The sequence below is a fragment of the Salvelinus sp. IW2-2015 genome, linkage group LG20 (genome assembly GCF_002910315.2).
Source record: "Salvelinus sp. IW2-2015 linkage group LG20, ASM291031v2, whole genome shotgun sequence".
Taxonomy (NCBI): Eukaryota; Metazoa; Chordata; class Actinopteri; order Salmoniformes; family Salmonidae; genus Salvelinus; species Salvelinus sp. IW2-2015.
Genome location: NC_036860.1, coordinates 7986705 through 8008740, shown reverse-complemented (window position 1 = coordinate 8008740; position 22036 = coordinate 7986705). Strand labels below are relative to the sequence as shown.

The 22036-nt window shown below is 44.5% G+C and overlaps 1 protein-coding gene across 1 annotated transcript in view; it reads right to left on the bottom strand.

The window, feature by feature from the left end:
- The window catches only part of kcnj19a (potassium inwardly rectifying channel subfamily J member 19a), a 28590-nt gene extending 8171 nt beyond the window's left edge, over positions 1-20419 (bottom strand). The window contains exons 1-2 of the mRNA XM_024013382.2: positions 19402-20419; positions 237-453 (exon numbers count right to left, since the gene is read on the bottom strand). Of these exons, the coding sequence (XP_023869150.1) occupies positions 237-453; positions 19402-20070 (886 nt within the window). The 5' untranslated portion in view covers positions 20071-20419. The remainder of the gene's footprint in view (positions 1-236; positions 454-19401) is intronic.
- Between the last annotated feature and the right edge of the window lie 1617 nt (positions 20420-22036).

Here is a 22036-nt window from a genome sequence, read left to right as displayed (position 1 = left end):
TTTGGGGGGGCCAATTTGAATGGAAATCTATTACAATAAGGTACTTAATTGTTACCCAGAAATAAAATGGCTGCATTGGGCCTTTGAAAAGGAGCAGCCTCTTTAGGAAGAAGAGAGTAAAGGGTTAAAAGGAGGAGAAAGGGTAGTGAAAGAATAATCAATTAAAAATGAGGAGAGAAGGGTAGGAAGAAGAGAGTAAAGGGTTAACAGGAGGAGAGAGGGTAGTGGTCCTTCACCTGTGGTCTCKACAATGCCCTCCAGGATGACAACAATCTCAAACTGCTCGTTCATGAGGGAMCGCTGGGACAGGTCAAAGAAAGGGCTCTTAGGATTGATCTCYTGGCAGATGGTGAGAGGTGARACTAGGAAGAGCTGGTCCGCACCCGTCCCAAAACCCACATCCAGCTCACACTGGTCCAGGGGAAGGAACTCTCCCTCCGGGGTCTGACGAGACTGGGAGAGAGGGAGGGGGAGAGAGGGAGGGGGAGGAGAGAAAGGAGAAATAGGGGGGAGGGAGAGAGAGAGAGAGAAAGATATATATTTTTTTACTTTAAACTGTAGACTTGCATTTTTCCACTCTACCATGGCTTCTGTTGGAGTCACTCTGCAGTGCCACCAAGATGATTGTAGATAACAGTGTGACTGGAGCAGAGTAGCCTGGAGCCTATCAATCTTCTCTACACCACCACATGCTGTTTGTCTTGTTGTTAATTTCCTATTTTCTTCCCTTCCGGAGGTGGGTGAGGAGACAGCACATAAACCAAAACAAAGTAGGCAGGCAAAAGTAATATAGGAACATTTCAGGACATGGGGGTCCATATATCGATATATACAGTATGATAGAACATTCATGTTTCAGGTGCCATGGCCTTCAGCACAATGTACCTATTATCTCTTATCGCCCAGCACACCATCCCATCCCCCTCACCTTATCTACAACCCAGGGAAGCACTACACATCTGTGCAAGGAAACAGCCACTAAACTCTGCTAGTTTCACCGCTCTCCAAGGTGAGACACATAAATGCACACACTCTGTCTCTCTCTCCTGCCCCATACCACGTGGGAGCGCCAGAAGGCATTCCTTCCTCTGAATATTCAAGGCTGAAGGTCGAGAGAGGCAAAGGTCGAGTCATGCGTCCTCCGAAACATGACCCGCCATACTCCGCTTCTTAACACCCGCCCACTTAACCCGCAGGCCAGCTGCACCAATGTGTCAGAGGAAACACCGTTCAACTGACAACCAAACTCAGCCTGCAGGCGCCCAGCCCGCCACAAGGAGTCGCTAGAGCACGATGAGTCAAGTAAAGCCCCCCGGCCAAACCCTCACCTAACCCGGATGATGCTTGGCCAGTTGTGCGCCGCCCTATGGGACTCCCAGTCACGGCTGGTTGTGAAACAGCCTGAGATAGAACCCGGGTCGGTAGCAAGCCTAGCCCTTCATATTCATTTGCAGTGGGCCTGTCGAGGATTAGATGAGGAGGTGGTGAGAAAACCCTGTTTAGACGGACCCAGCCTACGGCTTGCTAACTGGTGCGGAAGCATTTCATTGCCCAGCTGGGCTCTCAGCTGTCTGAGCTAAGCTGAACTGGGCTCTTCTCTTTAACTCTCTCTGTCTCTTTCGTTCTCTCTCACTCGTTCTGAAGCCCTCTCTAATAGTTCTCTATCTGTGTCTCCCTCCGCTCCCCTCTCTGTATCTCTCTGTAAGTCTGTGCACAATGCACCTGCTGGGATTTTCCGTAAGGCAAATTAGAGGGTTAATGAACGTGAATGGGCCAATCAGCAGAAACAATAACAAAGCCGGCTCCCCACCACTGTTTCTGTAAAAATGGAGGGATTGGGCTGGATTCACTCTCAAATTCATAGACAGAGCAATTGATGCAGGGACTGGCCATCCATGATATTACAATTATAGTTTTAACCCATTTTTGAGGCTATACAGTGTTAGTTTACATTTATTTGGTTGGCAAACATTGGAGTAAAACAAGCTTATAATTTAGGTTCTGATGGGGTACGGCAGTTAAACTAAGCTCATAAGTTATATTCTTCAAGAATCAAGGGGAATATATAATTAATTTATGTCCAAAAATTGATGTAGCAATGGCTGATTGGCCATTTAAGACATGCTTTTTTGTCAGAAATGGAGGTTTTGTGTTACAAATTGAAGGACAACTGAGTGTGGAGAGTCGCAGAATTGTTTCTATTCCCACTGTTTTGGAGTGTTGTTATTCACATTGTGTTCTTCAATCTTAATTTTCTTTCATGTTTTTCCTTTTTTTCTCCTTTCTTTTTCTCTCTGTACAGTAAGTCTCCAAAACGGAGGGAACGATTTGTTACTGCAGTTTTCTCATCTCTGTTTCTTATCTCAGCCTTCCTGATAATTGGGATGATGTGTCAGCCTCACCYCCTACACACACCTCACCTCTAACTCTTTTCTACCGCACACACACAAGTCCCACTCCTCCACTCCACACACTGCTGTTGCTGTTTTAAGATCCTCTTATCCTGCCTCCAACCCCTGCTATATGAAACTCAAGAGCATTTCCAGTACTTCCAGACCAAACCATAGAACCTGTAGTGGGCAGTAATATTTGACGTGTATGTACAGTATATTATATATACCTCACTTCTAGTCCGTGGGCCCATGATCTCGGGAGTGTCTTACATGGGAGCATTGACAATGTCAATGTCCCTAAGTACAAATTCCTTCAACTAAGCTCAATCAAACATCATTTTTTGTTAATGGCAGAAAGATTACATCAGTTATTATTTTTGTATTTAACCTTTATTTAACTAGGCAAGTCAGTTAAGAACAAATTCTTATTTACAATGACAGCCTACCCCGGCAAAACCCTAACCCGGACGACCCTGGACCAATTGTGCGCCAGCCTATGGGACTCCCAATCACAGCCGGTTGTGATACAGCCTGGAATTGAACCAGGATCTGAAGTGACGCCTCTAGCACTGTGCCACTTGGGAGCCCCAATCAGTTCTCAACATTTGATGAAGCATTAATACAGTCAAGAGTTACTAGTCACTGTTTGGCTTTGCATGTTGTCAGATTGGTTGGTCTGGTCAATGGTATCCTCAAAGTGTATCAAGAATGAATCAGATGGATATAAAAGGAAATGAAAGGCCATTAAATGCACAGTGCATTCAGAAAGTATTCAGACCCCTTGACCTTTTCCCCATTTTGTTATGTTACAGCCTTATTTTAAAATGCATTAAATAACGTTTTTCCTCATGAATCTCCCAACAATACCACACAATGACAAAGCAAAAACTGGTTTTTAGAATTCCCCAAGAACACAGTGGCCTCCATCATTCTTAAATGGAAGACAAGTGCTATTCAAGTCTGAAACATTTGCTCTGTGTCTAGTTAAAGACGCATAAAGAAAGGGGGATTCCCAATTTCAAGGTTCCAACACTTCGATGCTAGATGACCCATCCTATACCTTGGTTGAAATGCATGAGAGGATCCCTCCCCAGATCCCAACAAATTTTCACTACATGTCCTGTTTGTTTGCAGTGAGTACACTGTTTAGTATGCTGTTTATATATAACATAGTTAGATGCAACGGAATATGCTTGGTTAGGACATGCTGTCCTAGATTAAATATTAGTGGCCCATGTAATAATTCCTTGGAATCTACAGGACCCCCCCAATCTAATGCTTTACTCAGGTGAGTTGCATATTAGCATTGTCCGTAGTATGTCATTTTCACATGGAGTTTCATGGCCAGAATATTTTTTTTATTTCACCTTTATTTAACCAGGTAGGCTAGTAGAGAACAAGTTTTCATTTGCAACTGCGACCTGGCCAAGATAAAGCAAAGCAGTTCGACACATACAACAACACAGAGTTACACAGGGAATAAACAAACATACAATCAATAATACAGTAGAAGAATCTATATACAGCATGTGCAAATGAGGTAGGATAAGAGAAGTAAGGCAATAAATAGGCCGTGGTGGCGAAGTAATTACAATATAGCAATTAAACACTGGAATTGTAGAATGTGCAGAAGATGAATGTGCAAGTAGAGATACTGGGGTGCAAAGGAGCAAGATAAATAAATAAATTCAGTACGGGGATGAGGTAGATTGGATGGGCTATTTACAGATGAGCTATGTACAGGTGCAGTGATCTGTGAGCTGCTCTGACAGCTGGTGCTTAAAGCTAGTGAGGGAGGTAAGTCTCCAGCTTTAGTGATTTTTGCAGTTCGTTCCAGTCATTGGCAGCAGAGAACTGGAAGGAGAGGCGGCCGAAGGAAGAATTGGCTTTGGGGGTGACCAGTGAGATATACCTACGGGTGGGTGCTGCTATGGTGACCAGTGAGCTGAGATAAGGCGGGGCTTTACCTAGCAGAGACTTGTAGATGATCTGGTGCCAGTGGGTTTGGCGACGAGTATGAAGCGAGGGCCAGCCAATGAGAGTGTACAGGTCGCACTGGTGGGTAGTATATGGGGCTTTGGTGACAAAACAGATGGCACTGTGGTAGACTGCATCCAATTTGTTGAGTAGAGTGTTAGAGGCTATTTTGTAAATGACATCGAAGTCGATTATCGGTAGGATAGTCAGTTTTACGAGGGTATGTTTGGCAGCATGAGTGAAGGATGCTTTGTTGCGGAATAGGAAGCCGATTCTAGATTTAATTTTGGATTGGAGATGTTTAATGTGAGTCTGGAAGGAGAGTTTACAGTCTAACCGGACACCTAGGTATTTGTAGTTGTCCACATATTCTAAGTCAGAACCGTCCAGAGTAGTGATGCTGGACGGGCGGGCAGGTAGCGATCGGTTGAAGAGCATGCATTTAGTTGGAGGCCACCGAAGGAGAGTTGTATGGCATTGAAGCTCATCTGGAGGTTAGTTAACACAGTGTCCAAGGAAGGGCCAGAGGTACACAGAATGGTGTCTATATGAATAGAAAATATGAATAGAAAAGTTTCCACAGTCGCGCTGCATGCCGTTCAAAAGGTTATCTTGTGCCCTGCCTACAAACCATGAACCTAGTCCAGTTTGCATGAGATGGACCCCGAAGAGCGAGCAAGTTTGCTTTTCACTTGGAGTTGAGCGCAAAAGTAATTGCCATACATCTCACATTTCAAGAATATACGTGTTTTACTGAGTCTTCACCCGTTCTCACCATGGTGGGAATGGTCCAATATCGTTTAAGTGAGAGATGGCCTCACTGCATGTTAACCTGCACAAAATGAGACTATGCGTCTGCATTGTTGCATGTCCTAATGACTGAAATATGAGCTGCTACTGCCTTAAATGGACTTGCTAGTCTATGAGGAGTGCGACATCAGCTAGGAGTTTGAATATGCCGGCAGTATAACGCTCGTTTTGGAGTGTGGCTGCACTCCTCACAGTCATCTATAAAGCCAACACCACTATCGGTATCTGAAACGTCACAAGTGCCTGAACGCTCCAGTGTCTCGACACTCTTTTTCAAGCACTTTACAATTGCGGCTTCAAACGCGTCAGCTCTCACTCGAAGTAATTTCTTTACACATCTCGTCGAAAAATAATTCCAAAATGCCTATATTTCACTTCAATTTCCTATTTTGGAGTTTGCTAAGCAAATGCTCACTAACTTCTAGAATTAGGCTGCTTTTTTATGCATGCCAATTGCTTGCCAGTAATCAAGTATTTAGTCGCTTGTCAAAATAATATTAAGATGACTCTTATCTTTCTTGATCAGCTTTCGAGCCAACTCATGAATACGAGATTCCCTTAACTCAAAAAGGTCTATAGCTCGCACCTTATCCACTGCGTAGGCTACGTGTTCATAATATACTGAACAAGAATATCAACTCAACATGTAAAGTGTTGGTCCCACGCTGAAATAAAAGATCCCAGAAATGTTCCATACTCACAAAAAGTGTATTTCTCTCAAAATGTGTGCACAAATTTGTTTACAGTCCTGTTAGTGAGCATATCTACTTTGCCAAGATAATCCATCCACCTGACAGCTGTGGCATATGAAGAAGCGGATTAAACAGCATGATCATTCCACAGGTGGTGGGGACAAAAAAAGACCTTTCTAAAAAGTTACAGTTTTGTCACACAACACAATGCCAGAGATGTCTCATGTTTTGAGGGAGCTTCCAATTGGCATGCTGACTGCAGGAATGTCCAACAGAGCTGTTGTCAGAGAATTCAATGTTCATTTCTCTACCATAAGCAACATCGTTTTAGAGAATTTGGCAGTACATCCAACCGGCCTCACAACCGCAAACCACATGTAACCACGCCAGCCCAGGACCTGCACATCAGGCTTCTTCACCTGCAGGATCGTCTGAGGAAGGGGAGGAGGGGTGCTGAGGAGTATTTCTGTCTGTAATATATCCCTTTTGTGGGGAAAATCTGATTCCGATTTGCTGGGCCTGGCTCACCCGAACCGGACCTTCAAAGTAATCAATAAATCTCCAAATGATCCAGTCGCCATTTACCGTAGTTCCAAAGTTATGAATATAATCCACAAATTGGGACAAACCTACTCATTCAAGGGTTTTTCTTTATTTTTACTATTTTCTACATTGTAGCATAATAGTGAAGACATCAAAACTATGAAGTAACACATATGATCTCATGTTGTAACCAAAAAAAGTGTTAAACAAGTCAAAATATATTTATATTTTAGATTCTTCAATGTAGCCACCCTTTGCCTTGGTGACAGCTTTGCACACTCTAGGCATTCTCTCAACCAGCTTCATGAGGTAGTCACCTGGAATGCATTTGAATTAACAGGTGTGCCTTGTTAAAAGTACATGGAATTTCTTTCCTTCTTAATGCGTTTGAGACAATCAGTTGTGTTGTGACAAGGTAGATACAGAAGATAGCCCTATTTGGTAAAAGATCAAGTCCATCTTATGGCAAGAACAGCTCAAATAAATCAAGAGAAATTACTTTATATCATTACAATCCATCATTACTTTAAGACAACATGTGCCCAGTCAATCCGGGAAAATTTCAAGAACTTTGAAAGTTTCTTCAAGTGCTGTCGCAAAAATCATCAAGCGCTATGATGAAACTGGCTCTCATGAGGACCGCCACAGGAAAGGAAGACCCAGAGTTACATCTGCTGCAGATGATAAGTTCATTAGAGTTACCATCCTCAGAAATGGCAGCCCAAATAAATGCTTCACAGAGTTCAAGTAACAGACACATCTCAACATCAACTGTTCAGAGGAGACTGCATGAATCAGGCCTTCGTGGTCAAATTTCTGCAAAGAAACCACTACTAAAGGACAGCAATAAGAAGAAGAGACTTGCTTGGGCCAAGAAAACACGAGCAATGGTCATTAGACTGGTGGAAATCTGTCCCTTCGTCTGATGAGTGCAAATTTGAGATTTTTGGTTCCAACCGCTGTGTCTTTGTGAGACGCCGAGTAGGTGAACGGATGATCTCTGCATTTGTGAGAGGCACACTTAACCAGCATGGCTACCACAGCATTCTGCAGTGATACGCCGTCCCATCTGATTTGAGCTTAGTGGGACTATCATTTGTTTTTCAACAGGACAATGACCCAACACACCTCCAGACTGTGTAAGGGCTATTTGACCAAGAATGAGAGTGATGGAGTGCTGCATCAGATGACCTGGCCTCCACAATCATCCGACCTCAACTGAATTGAGATGGTTTGGGATGAGTTGGACCGCAGAGTGAAGGAAAAGCAGCCAACAAGTCCTCAGCATATGTGGGAACTCCTGCAAGACTGTTAGAAAAGCATTCCAGGTGAAGCTGGTTGAGAGAATGCCAAGAGTGTTCAAAGCTGTCATCAAGGCAAAGGGTGGCTACTTTGAAGAATCTCAAATCTGAAATATATTTTAGATTTGTTTAACCATTTTTTGGTTATTACATGATTCCATATGTGTTATTTCTACAATGTAGAATAATAGTAAAAATAAAGAAAAACCCTTGAATGAGTAGGTGTGTCCAAACTTTTGACTGGTACTGCATGAACAAAGAGATACCTAAAAATCTAGGAAATGAGAATTGATCATACAATCCTTCCTCCATGGACGGGATAGAGGATAAGAGAGAGAAGAAAGGCATTTAATTCCATTTATAACATCTGAAGATGTAACCTTCTCAACCCAAAACCAAGCACCATTGGCCATTGTCCAATGAAAGATCATACATCCATATAGATAGAGGAGGCTTCTCAATCCTGTGTGTAAAGGTAGCCTAGTGATTAAGGGCATTGGACCAGTAACCAAGAGGTTGTTGGCTCGAAACCCAGAACCGATTAGATAAAAAATCTGTTGATGTGCTCTTTAGCAAGGCACTTAACCCTAATTTCTCCTGTAAATTGCTCTGTATAAGACTCTGCTAAATGACAAAATTGTCAAGTCTGGGCTGATACTGACCTCCCCATGACATGGGCCTGTGGTCTAGTCCTCCGAAGTGCCAAACAGGGAATGATGCATCAGTAAACATCCTCTGGGATGCCAGGAAATATCACCACTGTCTTACTACACACTGAATCTCAATGAGCGGCATGGTGGGGTTTGTGTTATGATAAACTCATCTCTCTCTGTGTTTAGAGGGGATATTGTTCATGTCTARTGTCAGGTGTTTACAGCCCAGTGAATACTGGACATGTGTTAGCTATTGTTCTTCTGTGTGTGGTTTAGCACCAAATTGGTTCTGGGCATTACTGCTTTTACTTGCTGTCTGTGTCGGTTAAGATTACAACGACGGATGACTGTATCGCAAACGCTGACAAGCAAATCTTCCTGTGCCTGTGGCACTCTCCTCCACGCTCTTTGTAAAGCGGAAGAATCAGATATAGCTGTTGGTACACAGTCTTTCTCTCTACATCTCTGTCTCTGTTCAGACAAACAGGCTAAACTTCCCACTGACATAACCAGACAGACAGGACATTTTTACTTGTCAATTCTAGATGCTTTTGAGAAGAAGGCTGCACCAAACTGCTGGTATGATACATAACGTTCTGAGAACCATATGTTTCTTAGAGCTTGGTGAGGGCCTGGTTGTCCTACAGTGTATATATATAAAATGTGGTTATTTTGCGTACAACTTTCCCACAACTTTCTGGGAATGGTGCACGATAATTGTTTGGCTTGGAACATTCTCAGCACATTTAAAGAACTTGACCAAAAAAACATTAATTTCTTGGCATTTCATTACTTTAATAGAACGTTTCCTAAAAGTTCAAACATGGTTACATTTCATTTCAATTTTGAAACGTTATAGCAATGTTCTTAAACTGGTTTAACATTGGAAATGTTCTCAAATAGTTCAGATAACGTTAAGGGGGAAATAAATTCTGTGGGAATTTCAGTACAACGTTTCCTACATGTTTCCTGGTGGTTCTATTTAAAGTCATGTTCTCAAATTGTTCCGAGAATGTTAAGAAAACTTCCTATAAAACCCACAAGAAAACTTAACATCACCTCCACCCTTCCTGACACCCTAGACCCACTCCAAGTTGCTTACCGCCCCAATAGGTCCACAGACGACGCAATCGCAATCACACTGCACACTGCCCTAACCTACCTGGACAAGAGGAATACCTATATAAGATACCTGTTCATCGATTACAGCTCAACATTTAGCACCATAGTACCCTCCAAACTCGTCAATAAGCTCGAGACCATGGGTCTCGACCCCGCCCTGTGCAACTGGGTCCTGGATTTTCTGATGGGCCGCCCCCAGGTGGTGAGGTTAGGAAACAACATCTCCACCCCACTGATCCTCAACACTGTAGCCCCACAAGGTGCATTCTCAGCCCTCTCCTGTACTCCCTGTTCACCCATGACTGTGTGGCCATGCACATCTCCAACTCAATCATCAAGTTTGCAGACGACACTACAGTGTTAGGCTTGATTACCAACAATGACGAGACGGCCTACAGGGAGGAGGTGAGGGCCCTCGGAGTGTGGTGTCAGGAAAATAACCTCAACGTCACACTCAACGTCAACAAAACAAAGGAGATGATTGTGGACTACAGGAAAAGGAAGACCGAGCACACCGCCATTCTCATCGAGGGCACTTCAAAACCTATTCCCCCTCAGAAGACTGAAAAGATTTGGCATGGGTCCTCAGATCCTCAAAAGGTTCTACAGCTGCACCATCAAGAGCATCCTGATGGGTTGCATCACTGCCTGGTATGGCAACTGCTTGGCCTCCGACTACAAGGCACTACAGTGAGTAGTGCATATAGCCCAGTACATCACCGGTGCCAAGCTTCCTGCCATCCAGAACCTCTATACCAGGCGGTGTCAGAGGAAGGCACTGAAAATTGTCAATGACTCCAGCCACCCTAGTCATAGACTGTTCTCTCTGCTACCGCAGCAAGCGATACCGGAGCGCCAAGTCTAGGACCAAGAGGCTAATAAACAGCTTCTACCCCCAAGCCATAAGACTCCTGAACATCTATTCAAATGGCTACCTAGACTATTTGCATTGCCCCTCCCCTCTTCTACGCTGCTGCTACTCTCTGTTATTATCTATGCATAGTCACTTTAATAACTCTACCTATATGTACATATTACCTCAATTACCTCGACTAACCAGTGCCCCCGCACATTGACTCTGTACCGGTACCCCCTGTACATAGCTTCGCTATTGTTATTTTACTGCTGCTCTTTCATTATTTGTTACTTTTATTTGTTACTTTTTTTGGTATTTTCTTAAAACTGCATTTTTGGTAAGGGCTGGTAAGTAAGCATTTCACTGTAAGGTCTACACCTGTTGTATTCGGCACATGTGACAAATACAATTTAATTTAGTTTGATTTGATTTTGCCGGTCCGCACAAGGAAAAGGGCTATTTTAGGCGCAGTGTTTAGGTTTAGGGTTTGGGTAACAATTAGGGTTAAAATTAGGGTTAGGTTTAGCATTAGGAGTTAGGGTTAGGTTAAGGGGTTAAGGTTAGTGTCAGGTTAAGGGTAAGAGTTAGGGAAAATAGGATTTTGAATGGGAATCAATTGTTTGGTTCCGAAAAGGATAATAAAACAAACTTGTGTGTGCGTATGTGTGTTTTTCCAAACATTTCAAACAGCCTTTCAGTCCTTTTTTGTCCTCCCAGAGAATTTTCCTCTTTGGAGCCATGTCTTCTGAGTCGTATCTCTGCAGTGAGTGACTCATGGCTGAGGACAGGCACTACATGAAATTTATTGGGCCTAAAGAGGCCTGGTCATCCGAGTCATCTCCACACTCCATGCCTGGGCCTCTCCAAAGCCCTCATTAATCAGGGGCAGGCCGAGCGGCAGGCAGGCGACGGTGCATGTGTTGATTAGGTACTGGAGTGGTCCCTGGTTCACTGGCTGCTGAGGAAATGAAAGAGGTTGGTTGGAAGCGCTTCACACAAGGATAAGACGCAGGGGAAACGGAAATCACTGTTTTCTTGGAAATAATATAATCCACTCTGAAATTCAAATAGGCTGTTCTGTAATGCTAAACTGGAGGTTAGTTAGCTCTCTCTGTCTCTTGTCTTGAACTGGGTTTTAATGTGCAGTGTAATGCTCATAGACTGTCACAGGAGCGGTTGAAAACGACTCTGGTCACAACTGCCATGGCCAAAATAGTGCTTAATGTGACAGTGCTGCCAGAGCCCACTCACTAATTCAATTTAAAATCTGAGAGGGATTCATATTGGAGCACCAGGAATAAGAGCCTAGTCTAATGTGGCTCTGTCAGTACACTGTACTATAACCGACAGTTGTTGAGTAACATAATGGTTTACAGTCAAATGCTCTTGCTTTATTTTTGTCTCCAGGGTATCTCCGCCGACACATCGTGTCCATCTGCGTTCCGCGTTCCACTTCTATATCACTCACGGGTCACATGGTCTCTGGCAGTGACATAAGAAGTAAAACATACTCCGCCTCACACCTCAAACACACACTTCACGCGTGGCTTCCTTTATTGCCTCGGATAACAATGTGGGATGAGAGGCCAGGTGGTAGTGTTAACCCTTCCACTGCCTTGGATCGGATGATATAGTTGTGTGTGTGTGTGTGTGTGTGCGTGTGTGTGTGTGCGCGCACTCACATAAATATGTACTCTGCAGAGCCCCAGCAACCCTGAAGAAGCTAACAAGTATTATTAGATGGCGCCGGAAAAGAAGGCTGACTTTTTAGTGTTCCTATCCAATTGTGTTTTTTTGTTCGTTTCTTTGCGTTATTTGTAACTTATTTTGGTACTTATTTTGTACATAATGTTGCTGCTACCGTCTCTTATGACCAAAAATAACTTCTGGACATCAGAACTGCGATTACTCACCACGAACTGGCAGAATCCTTTTTTTGCTTTAACGAGTCCGACGAGCCCGACGTGAAAGACAAACTGCTTTCCCGGGAACAGGCCCAGATCCCCGTCATTTGCGTCATTTGCGTGAAGAGAAGGCAGAGAAAAAGGGTCTGGAGGGTAGGCTGCCTTCTGAGAATTAGTAGGCGATCGAATAAACCCCCACTGCCTTTGTAACGGGTGTCGTCATCGGATGAAGAGGAATCGGACCAAAGCGCAGCGTGGTAAGTGTTCATGACTTTTTATTTAAACTGAACACTAAACAAAATAACAAAGTGAATAACCGAAACAGTCCTGTCAGGTGCAAAACACTAAACAGAAAACAACTACCCACAAAACACAGGTGGGAAAAAGCTGCCTAAGTATGATTCTCAATCAGAGACAACGATAGACAGCTGCCTCTGATTGAGAACCACACCCGGCCAAACACAAAGAAATACAAAACATAGAAAATGAACATCGAATTCCCACCCAAATCACACCATGACCAAACCAAAATAGATACATAAAAAGCTCTCTACGGCCAGGGCGTGACAGCCTTCCATTCTGCTAGCAAACATACAATCTTTGGAAAATAAAATTGATGACCTACGCGGAAGATTAAACTCCCAACGGGACATTCAAAACTGTAATATCTCATGTTTCACGGAGTCGTGGCTTAACGACAACATTACCAACATACAGCTGGCTGGTTATACGCTTTATCGTCAGGATAGAACAGCGGCGCCTGGTAAGACAAGGGGAGGCAGACTATGTATTTTTGTAAATAACAGCTGGTGCACGATATCTAAGGAAGTCTCAAGGTTTTGCTCGCCTGAGGTAGAGTATCTCATGATAAGCTGTAGACCACACTATCTACCTATAGAGTTTTCATCTGTATTTTTCGTAGCTGTCTACATACCACCACATACTGATGCTGGCATTAGGACCGCACTCAATGAGCTGTATTTCGCCATAAGCAAACAGGAAAACGCTCAACAAATGCGGCGCTCCTAGTGGCTGGAGACTCCAATGCATGGAAACATAAATCGGTCTTACCAAACTTCTATCAGCATGTTAAATGTGCAACCATAGGGGAAAGAAACTCTGAACCACCTTTACTCTACACACAGAGACGCATACAAAGCTCTCACTCACCCTTCATTTGGCAAATCTGACCACAACTCTATCCTGCTGATTCCTGCTTAAAAGCAAAAATTAAAGCAGGAAGCACCAGTGACTCGATCTATAAAAAAAGTGGTCAGATGAAGCAGATGCTAAGCTACAGGACTGTTTTGCTAGCACAGACTGGAATATGTTCCCGGGATTCCACCGATGGCATTGAGGAGTACACCATATCAGTTACTGGCTTCATCAACAAGTGCATCGATGACGTCGTCCCCACAGTGACCGTACGTACATATCCCAACCAGAAGCCATAGATTACAGGCAACATCCGCACTTAGCTAAAGGCTAGAGCTGCTGCTTTCAAGGAGCGGAACTCTAACCCGGACGCTTATAAGAAATCCCGCTATGCCCTCTGATGAACCGTCAAACAGACAAAGTGTCAATACAGGACTAAGATCGAATCATACTACACCGGCTCTGACGCTCGTCAGATGTGGCAGGGCTTGCAAACCATTACAGACTACAAAGGGAAGCACAGCCGAGAGCTGCCCAGTGACACGAGCCTACCAGTCGATCTAAACTACTTCCATGCTCGCTTCGAGGCAAATAACACTGAAACATGCATGAGAGCACCAGCTGTTCCGGAAGACTGTGTGATCACGCTCTCCACAGCCGATGTAAGTAAGACCTTTAAACAGGTCAAAATTCACAAGAACACAGGGCCAGACGGTTTACCAGAACATGTACTTCGAGCATGCGCTGACCAACTGGCAAGTGTCTTCACTGACATTTTCAACCTCTCCCTGTCTGAGTCTGTAATACCAACATGTTTTAAGCAGACCACCATAGTCCCTGTGCCCAAGAACACTGAGGTAACCAGCCTGAATGACTACCGACCCGTAGCACCGACACGTCTGTAGCCATGAAGTGCTTTGAAAGGCTGTTTATGGCTCACATCAACACCATTATCCCAGAAACCCTAGACCCACTCAAATTTGCAAACCGCACCAACAGATCCACAGATGATGCAAGCTCTATTGCACTCCACACTGCCCTTTCCCACCTGGACAAAAGGAACACCTATGTGAGAATGTTATTCATTGACTACAGCTCAGCGTTCAACACCATAGTGCCCTCAAAGCTCATCACTAGGCTAAGGACCCTGGGACTAAATGCATGCCTCTGCAACTGAATCCTGGACTTCCTGACGGGCCGCCCCCCAGGTGGTATGGGTAGCTAACAACACATCCGCCACCTGATCCTGAACACAGGGGCCCCTCAGGGGTGCGTGCTCAGTCCCCTCCTGTACCCCCTGTTCACTCATGACTGCACGGCCAGGCACGACTCCAACACCATCATTGCGTTTGCCGATGACACAACAGTGGTAGGCCTGATCACCGACAACGACGAGGCAGCCTATAGGGAGGAGGTCAGAGACCTGGCCGTGTGGTGCCAGGACAACAACCTTTCCCTCAACGTGATCAAGACAAAAGAGATGATTGCGGACTACAGGAAAATGAAGACCGAGCACGTCCCCATTCTCATCGACGGGCCTGTAGTGGAGCAAATTGAGAGCTTCAAGTTCCTTGGTGTCCACATCACCAACAAACTAACATGGTTCAAGCACACCAAGACAGTTGTGAAGAGGGCGCGACGAAACCTATTCCCCCTCAGGAGACAGGAGAAAATAGGAGAAAACAGGAGACAGGAGAAAACATTTGGCATGGGTCCTCAGATCCTTAAAAGGTTCTACAGCTGCACCATCAAGCGCATCCTGACTGGTCGCATCACTGCCTGGTATGGCAATTTCTCAGCCTCCGACCACAAGGCACTACAGTGAGTAGTGCGTACGGCCCAATACATCACTGGGGCAAAGCTTCCTGTCATCCAGGACCTCTATACTAGACGGTGTCAGAGGAAGGCCCTAAAAATTGTCAAAGACTCCAGCCACCCTAGTCATAGACTGTTCTCTCTGCTATCGCGGCAAGCGGTACCGGAGCGCCAAGTCTAGGTCCAAGAGGCTTCTGAACAGCTTCTACCCCCAAGCCATAAGACTCCTGAACATCTAATCAAATGGCTACCCAGGCTCTTTTCATTGCCCCCCCCCCCCCCCTCTTTTTCACCGCTTTTACTCTCTGTTGTTATCATCTGTGCATAGTCACTTTAATAACTCTACCTACATATACATATTACCTCAATTACCTCGACTAACCGGTGCCCCAGCACGTTAACTCTGTACCGGTACCCCGTTGTATGTAGTCTCGCTATTGTTATTTTACTGCTGCGCTTTAATTACTTGTTACTTTGTTTCTTATTCAGGTTTTTTTTTTTTTTTTTTTACTGCGTTGCTGGTTAGGGGCTCGTAAGTAAAATGGAAATCAATCCCAGTGCTAGTAGCTGCCTGCCAGTCTAGCCTGTCTAGTCGATACCACATCTCCCACCTTGAAACAGTTTGCTACAACAGGAACATTATGCTGCAGCAACAAGAAATGTGGATTATAATTCATGGACATTTTTGTATGGGTTGATCTTTTCTTTGTAAGGGAAAATAAATTCTGAAATATCAAAGTGGAAATTACAAATGCCTTTTTAAACCTCAAATACACTACAAATGAAGATCCTACATCTGTATACCTGTCACCCATTCTCGCTCTCTCTTTCTCTGTCTCTCTTTCTCTCTCTCGCTCTCTCTGTATATTCTATTACAGCCTTTTCCCTTCCCTTTCTCCATTCAGCTGCGCCTCTCTCATATCTCGGTGTGAGAGTGAGGAGCGTTCCAGCAAGATGCACTCGGAGGCTTACTGAGTCTGCCTGGCCCTGCCAACACCAGCTCTGGGTTTGGATGGCTGTCGGCTGTGATTAGTCTGTTTCTGTGCCCTGTGAGATGGAGCTGGGCCCTTCTGCTGTCTGCTCCCCTCTAGTAATCAGCCACGCCACTTCAGCGGTGCTGCATTACGCGAGGCTACACCCAGCTAGCCAACACAAAACTTTCCCCCAAACAACAAACAAGCAGCCTAGCTACCGGCAATCATGCTCGCATTCGACAAGGACTGGACTGTCGCTTGGCTCAGCCAGCTCACAGTGCCAGTCAAATCATCCAGCAAATGTCTTATGAAAGAAATCTTTGCATAGGCCTATATTCACGCTTACTGCCTGCAGAATTGGCCCCGCTGCTTTTTGGATGTGGGTTCTGTGGTTGGCTGTGCGATTGGTGGGTTTGATTGAAGTGAGCCGTCCTGGCGAGAACGAGATGTGGACTGTGACTGACAGACGTGGTCACAAGGAGCAGATGCCTTAACTGGGCCCATGTTGTAAACCCAAACAGGTGTCAATACTGCCTGCCCATCCTCTCCTCTGTCTTTTATGAGCCTCTGAATGAGCAGCTGTCACTGCCACACACACACACCTATGTACACACATTCTGCACAGTCCTACAGTATGTATGTATGTATAAATGATGGGACTTAACTGAAGAATGAATACAGGAGTTCATCAGGACTTTGCTTTTCTCCAACCGATATGTGCTCTATTTGTTTGATTGGTGTTAAGTGGTTCTAACACATGCAATATGCCAGGTCATGTTACGGTGTATATTTATGAACATATGGCAAGTCAATACCTAAATGGAAGGTGGAGAGGACTATTTAAAAACCTGTACAGATTTGTGAGTAACAGTGGGGATTGGGGGAACAGGTGGAAGAGGGGCATGATTCATCAGCACCACCATCATCCCTCTACTAGTACTGCACTGACAAAATATAAACATTAATTTACAAAATAGCATGATTCCTGTGAAGTAATGATTTATTTTTCATGACTATAATTCATGTGAACTTTTACAACTGTTTTAATACGAATAATCTCTAGAGTAATTTGATTTCAGATATGTTTTCCCAAAACTAGGAGGCTTATTAGTACATTTTTGTGCTGGCTAAAGGGTCTTTGAAGTGAAAGTAGCACAGGGCTGTGCTGTGAAGCCTGACAGCAGAGCAACAATACTAAAGACCCCAGAGCACAGTGTGGGTTGTGTGGATGGTACCTCAAAGAGAGAAAGAGAGAGCAGGAGAGGAGGAGGGGGATGATATTTATTCTTTCTCTTTTTTCCCCCTTTGTAGTCAGAGAGAAAAGGTGAGTGTGGGTTTCTTACTTGTGCTCAAAGTGCCTGCCTGCGCTTCACATATTTCATGACGCAATCTCTCTGAGTGCCACTCATAGCCTACCCACTGGGCACACACTGGGCACACGCTGGTTGAATCAAAGTTGTTTCCACGTCATTCCACTGGGCACAGATGTTGTTTCTTCCTCTCCCGTCCTCCTTTTTCCTCTCAAAATACACCCACTGTAGGGGAGCTTTATATTGTGAAGGCGCCTGGGTCCGTGCTTGAGCCTTATTCAATTATTGCACAGGATAAATCAATCAACACACTAGCCCTCTAGTAAATGACCAGCCATTTGGAGCACCGTGCACCCTGTCAAAGGTGTGATGCCACCCTCCAGCTGCTGTAAATGGTCTGCCTGGGAGGCTGAGCGAGAGGATGGTGTTCATCCCAGAGAAACACCCTGCTTGGGGCTATCTATTGTGGCTGTTTTGACTGTGTGCCTAGGAGGCTGTTCTCTTTGGGGACTGCCTGGCTATGACTGAGGGATGGGGTTCTCCCGTCCTCTCTCTCTCCCAGCCACACCGGGTGTACAGTACGTGTTATTAAGTTGACCTACGCTATGTTCAATGTGCTGTGCTGATGTGTTCACAATGGTGGAACACATACTTAAACAAGCTTCAAGCGCCTCACTGGGTGTGTGTGTGTGTGTGTGTATGTGTGCGTGTGCAAGTGTGTGTGTGTGCTTGTGTATTCTCAGAAACCAATGTTTTTGCCTCTCTTTGGGTTTCATATCGGAGTGTCTCTGACGAAGTCCTATCCAAACATCACATTGTGATGTAAACCAGACCTTACAACATGAGAGTGAAGACGAAAAGTGTATCCACATGCACTATAAATATGATTTATTCCGTTACTCCAGGGTCTTAAGTCCAGGGCCACTTTTGACCTGACATCATGCTTGATCGGGGTGAGCAGCATGTATACTGCTCCATGGCTGATGATTTGATTTTGTGCGTTTCATTGCTGGAGTTTTAACTGTTAAACCCCAGCCTGAGAGCCCAGATCTCTGTCAGAGCAGCCCACTGATACACTACCGTGTCCCGCAGTTAAACCACCTGCTCTTCTAAATGTCAAGGGGTTGAAAGGTGACTGGTTTTGGACACGCCGTGGCTGCGCCACCAAAGAACTCTCTCTCAGCTCCCCTTCTCTCTCTCTCTTTCTCGGCCCCTCTGTCTCTCTCTCTCTCTCTCAACCCCTCTCGGTCTCTCTCGCTCTCTGCTCCTCCCAGCTGCCCTCTATCTCAGCCCCCCCCTCTCTTTCTCTCTCAGCCACTCTGTCTCTCTCTCTTTCAACCCCTCTCTCTCTCTCTTATCAGACCCTGTCTTGGAAACGTCTGCCACTCAGCCAAAATACAATCTCACTACTAAGGATTATGCTGATACAATTGTAAGCCTTTTTTGTTTAACAAGGCACACACTGTGGACTAAGACCTGCTTATAATTAAGCTTAGAAGAAAAATATATATATCTATATATCTCTGATATGCAACTGCTATCATAGTGCAGCTAGACTCCTATAGGTTCATTTTATTCAATTTGATTACATTTTCTTCTGCCGTCTGTTTGCCACTTTCAGGTTCAATTGATTGTTTGCCCCCTGCGTTTTAGGACCCCAAATGCAGACGGGGTGATGGAGAAGCACATACTGTATATGTGAAATAATGAATGCGAATATAATACATGATAATTAGTTATGCACATTAAATATGACATTAGCGCACAACATCTTGGCATTTTACGCTCGAGAGTTTCATTTCCCACTATCCCTGAAGGCTTTTAGTAGAGTATTATCACCGTGGGTCATTTTATCATTAGTTGTCTAAATACCCCTGTGGTGCTTGTTTACCTTACCTTTATGAGTTTACACCTGATCTGCGCGGACACCATATGGCTGTTTCGCAGGTTGCCCACGCGGAACATGAGGCACAGTTTGCCGTCGCGCTGTGAGATCACTGAGTCCTGGCTAAACATAAGCGTCTCTGCGCGCTTCTTGGGCTGGGACATTTTAATGAACATGCAGCCGATCAGAAAGGCGTCCACGATGGAACCCAGCAGCGACTGGAACAAGAAGAGAATGATGCCCTCRGGACATTTCTCCGTTATGTAGCGGTAGCCGTAGCCGATGGTGGCCTCGGTCTCTATGAAGAAMAGGAAKGCGGAGGGGAAGTTGTAAACGTTGGCAACGCAGGGGGTGTAGGACGAGTCGTGGCCATGYTTTATGTCCCCTCTGATGTAGGCGATGATCCACCACATAGAAGCCATGACCAGCCATGCTACTGTATAGGTCAGAACAAAGATAAGTAAGTTCCATCGCCACTTGAGGTCCACCAAGGTGGTGAAGAGGTCGGAGATGTATCGGCTGGTCTCCCCGCCGAGYTTCCCGTGCTGCACGTTGCAACGACCGTTCTTCTCCACGAACCGCTGGCGTTTCTTTTTAACAGGTGCTGAAAAAGCGGTGTTGTCACGGTTTGTATTCACTACCTGATAGTCCTCCCCAAATTTCCTCCGTAACGCGGCCATAACTTTACCAGAGTGTGAAAAAAATCACTTGCAGTTTTGATCCATTACTTTGTTTTCTTTGTTTCACAAAGACTTGTTATCTGCAGTGCGTAAAGGACTCCATGGCCAATAACGCGCTGCGCAAGGATCTGGGTATACTCCCCAAAACAGTGCACTCTTTACAAAAGCTTTTATCCTACTCTCACCGGCTTTAGTTGAACATTTTACACAAAAAAATATATGATGGGTTGATGTGCCATAAGGAGGTGATGGTTGTTCGCTCGCTGTCCCTCCGCTCAAGTGAGAGTGCGCTCCGAGTAGACAGTCTCCTGAACAGACATGCCCACACTGAGAGACAGTGTGTGTGTGTGTGTGTGTGTGTGTGTGTGTGTGTGTGTGTGTGTGTGTGTGTGTGTGTGTGTGCAAGAGAGAGAGGTGGGGTTATTCAATATAATTTATCAGCAGATTTTTTTTAAATATTAAAATAAATACAAAATATATATGTCATTCAAAAACAGTATTCCTTTAGGAGAGGTAGGCCTGCGGATAGGATCATTACAAAAAACAACCACTTGACAAGGCTACTGTCGCCTAATGAAACTCGGGACGGTTGTACCCCATGCAGCCCTCCGCTAACCGCTCTCAAGTCAGACAATGCCACCTTGTGGACAGAAAACGCACGTACAGTCGTATGAGAGTAGCGCAGCTGTCAGTGATTTAGAGAGCCTATACTTTTCTTTGAGGTCCTCTATTTAAAACAGTCAAATAAAAACGGTGTTTATTAATTTACTCCAATTTGCTTTGCAGCAACTTTCCCGTGCATTCTATTTCTACACAGCTCCAAATTCAACACCCTTGTAATGTAGTAGCTCTCCTCTAGTTTCCCGTGGAGAGGCTGTTATTGATTCAAACATACTCCACGCCCTTTTCAGACACGTCCCAGAGGACATCTTCAAGACGGTGGGTAGGTTCAACCTTGGCACTTGCTGCTAATCAGCCCAGCACAAAAGAGTGTATTGTAGCTGTAGAAGATGGCTGAATCCCCTGCATAGGTATGCTATAATGTTAATTCCCGTTAGTCCGATTCTGCATTGATTGAACTTCATAACCATCTGTCGGTCATGGTTATGTCATTTTATCTACACTGAGTGTACAAAACACCCATGACATAAACCAGGTATTCACAAACTGGGGTACGCAATGCCGTCGGGCTACACCAGATTAAAATGTGATTCACATGTTCTTTAAAAAAATAATCATAAAAAATATCCCCCAAAAAATCTTCACATTTTCAAACAATCCATTTATATTTTCCAAAGGGGCTATACATTTGGGTGAGGTTTTTTTCTCGCCTGAGTAGCCTCGTTTCACTGCCAAAATTTTTATTAAACCATCTAGTGTTCAGCGAAATAACAACACAATGTCAAATACAGTGTCACGCCCTGGCCTTAGTATTCTTTGTTTTCTTTATTATTTTAGTTAGGTCAGGGTGTGACATGGGTATTTATGTGGGTTTTGTAGTGTCCAGGGTGATTGTAAGGTTTAGGGGGTTTATTTAGAGTAGTTGGCTTTATGTTTAGTATAGTTGTCTAGCTGTGTCTATGTTGTGTGTAGTTGTCTAGGAAAGTCTATGGTTGCCTGAATGGGTTCCCAATTAGAGACAGCTGGTTTCTGTTGTCTCTGATTGGGAGCCATATTTAAGGTAGCCATAGGCTTTAGTTTGTTGTGGGGAATTGTCTATGTAGAACGTTTGTAGCCTGTGTGTGTGCACTACGTTATTTAGCTTCACGATCGTTTGTTGTTTTGGTAGTTTGTAAGTGTTTTGTTTCGTTTTGCCTTCTTCAATAATAAAAAGAAGATGGCTTATTTTCCTCATGCTGCGTTTTGGTCCGAATCTCTTCCACACGATCGTGACATACAGCTAGCCTAGTCAAATAATTAACATCCAATCACATTAATCGTTACTCTCTCGCAGGAATTCCACTAA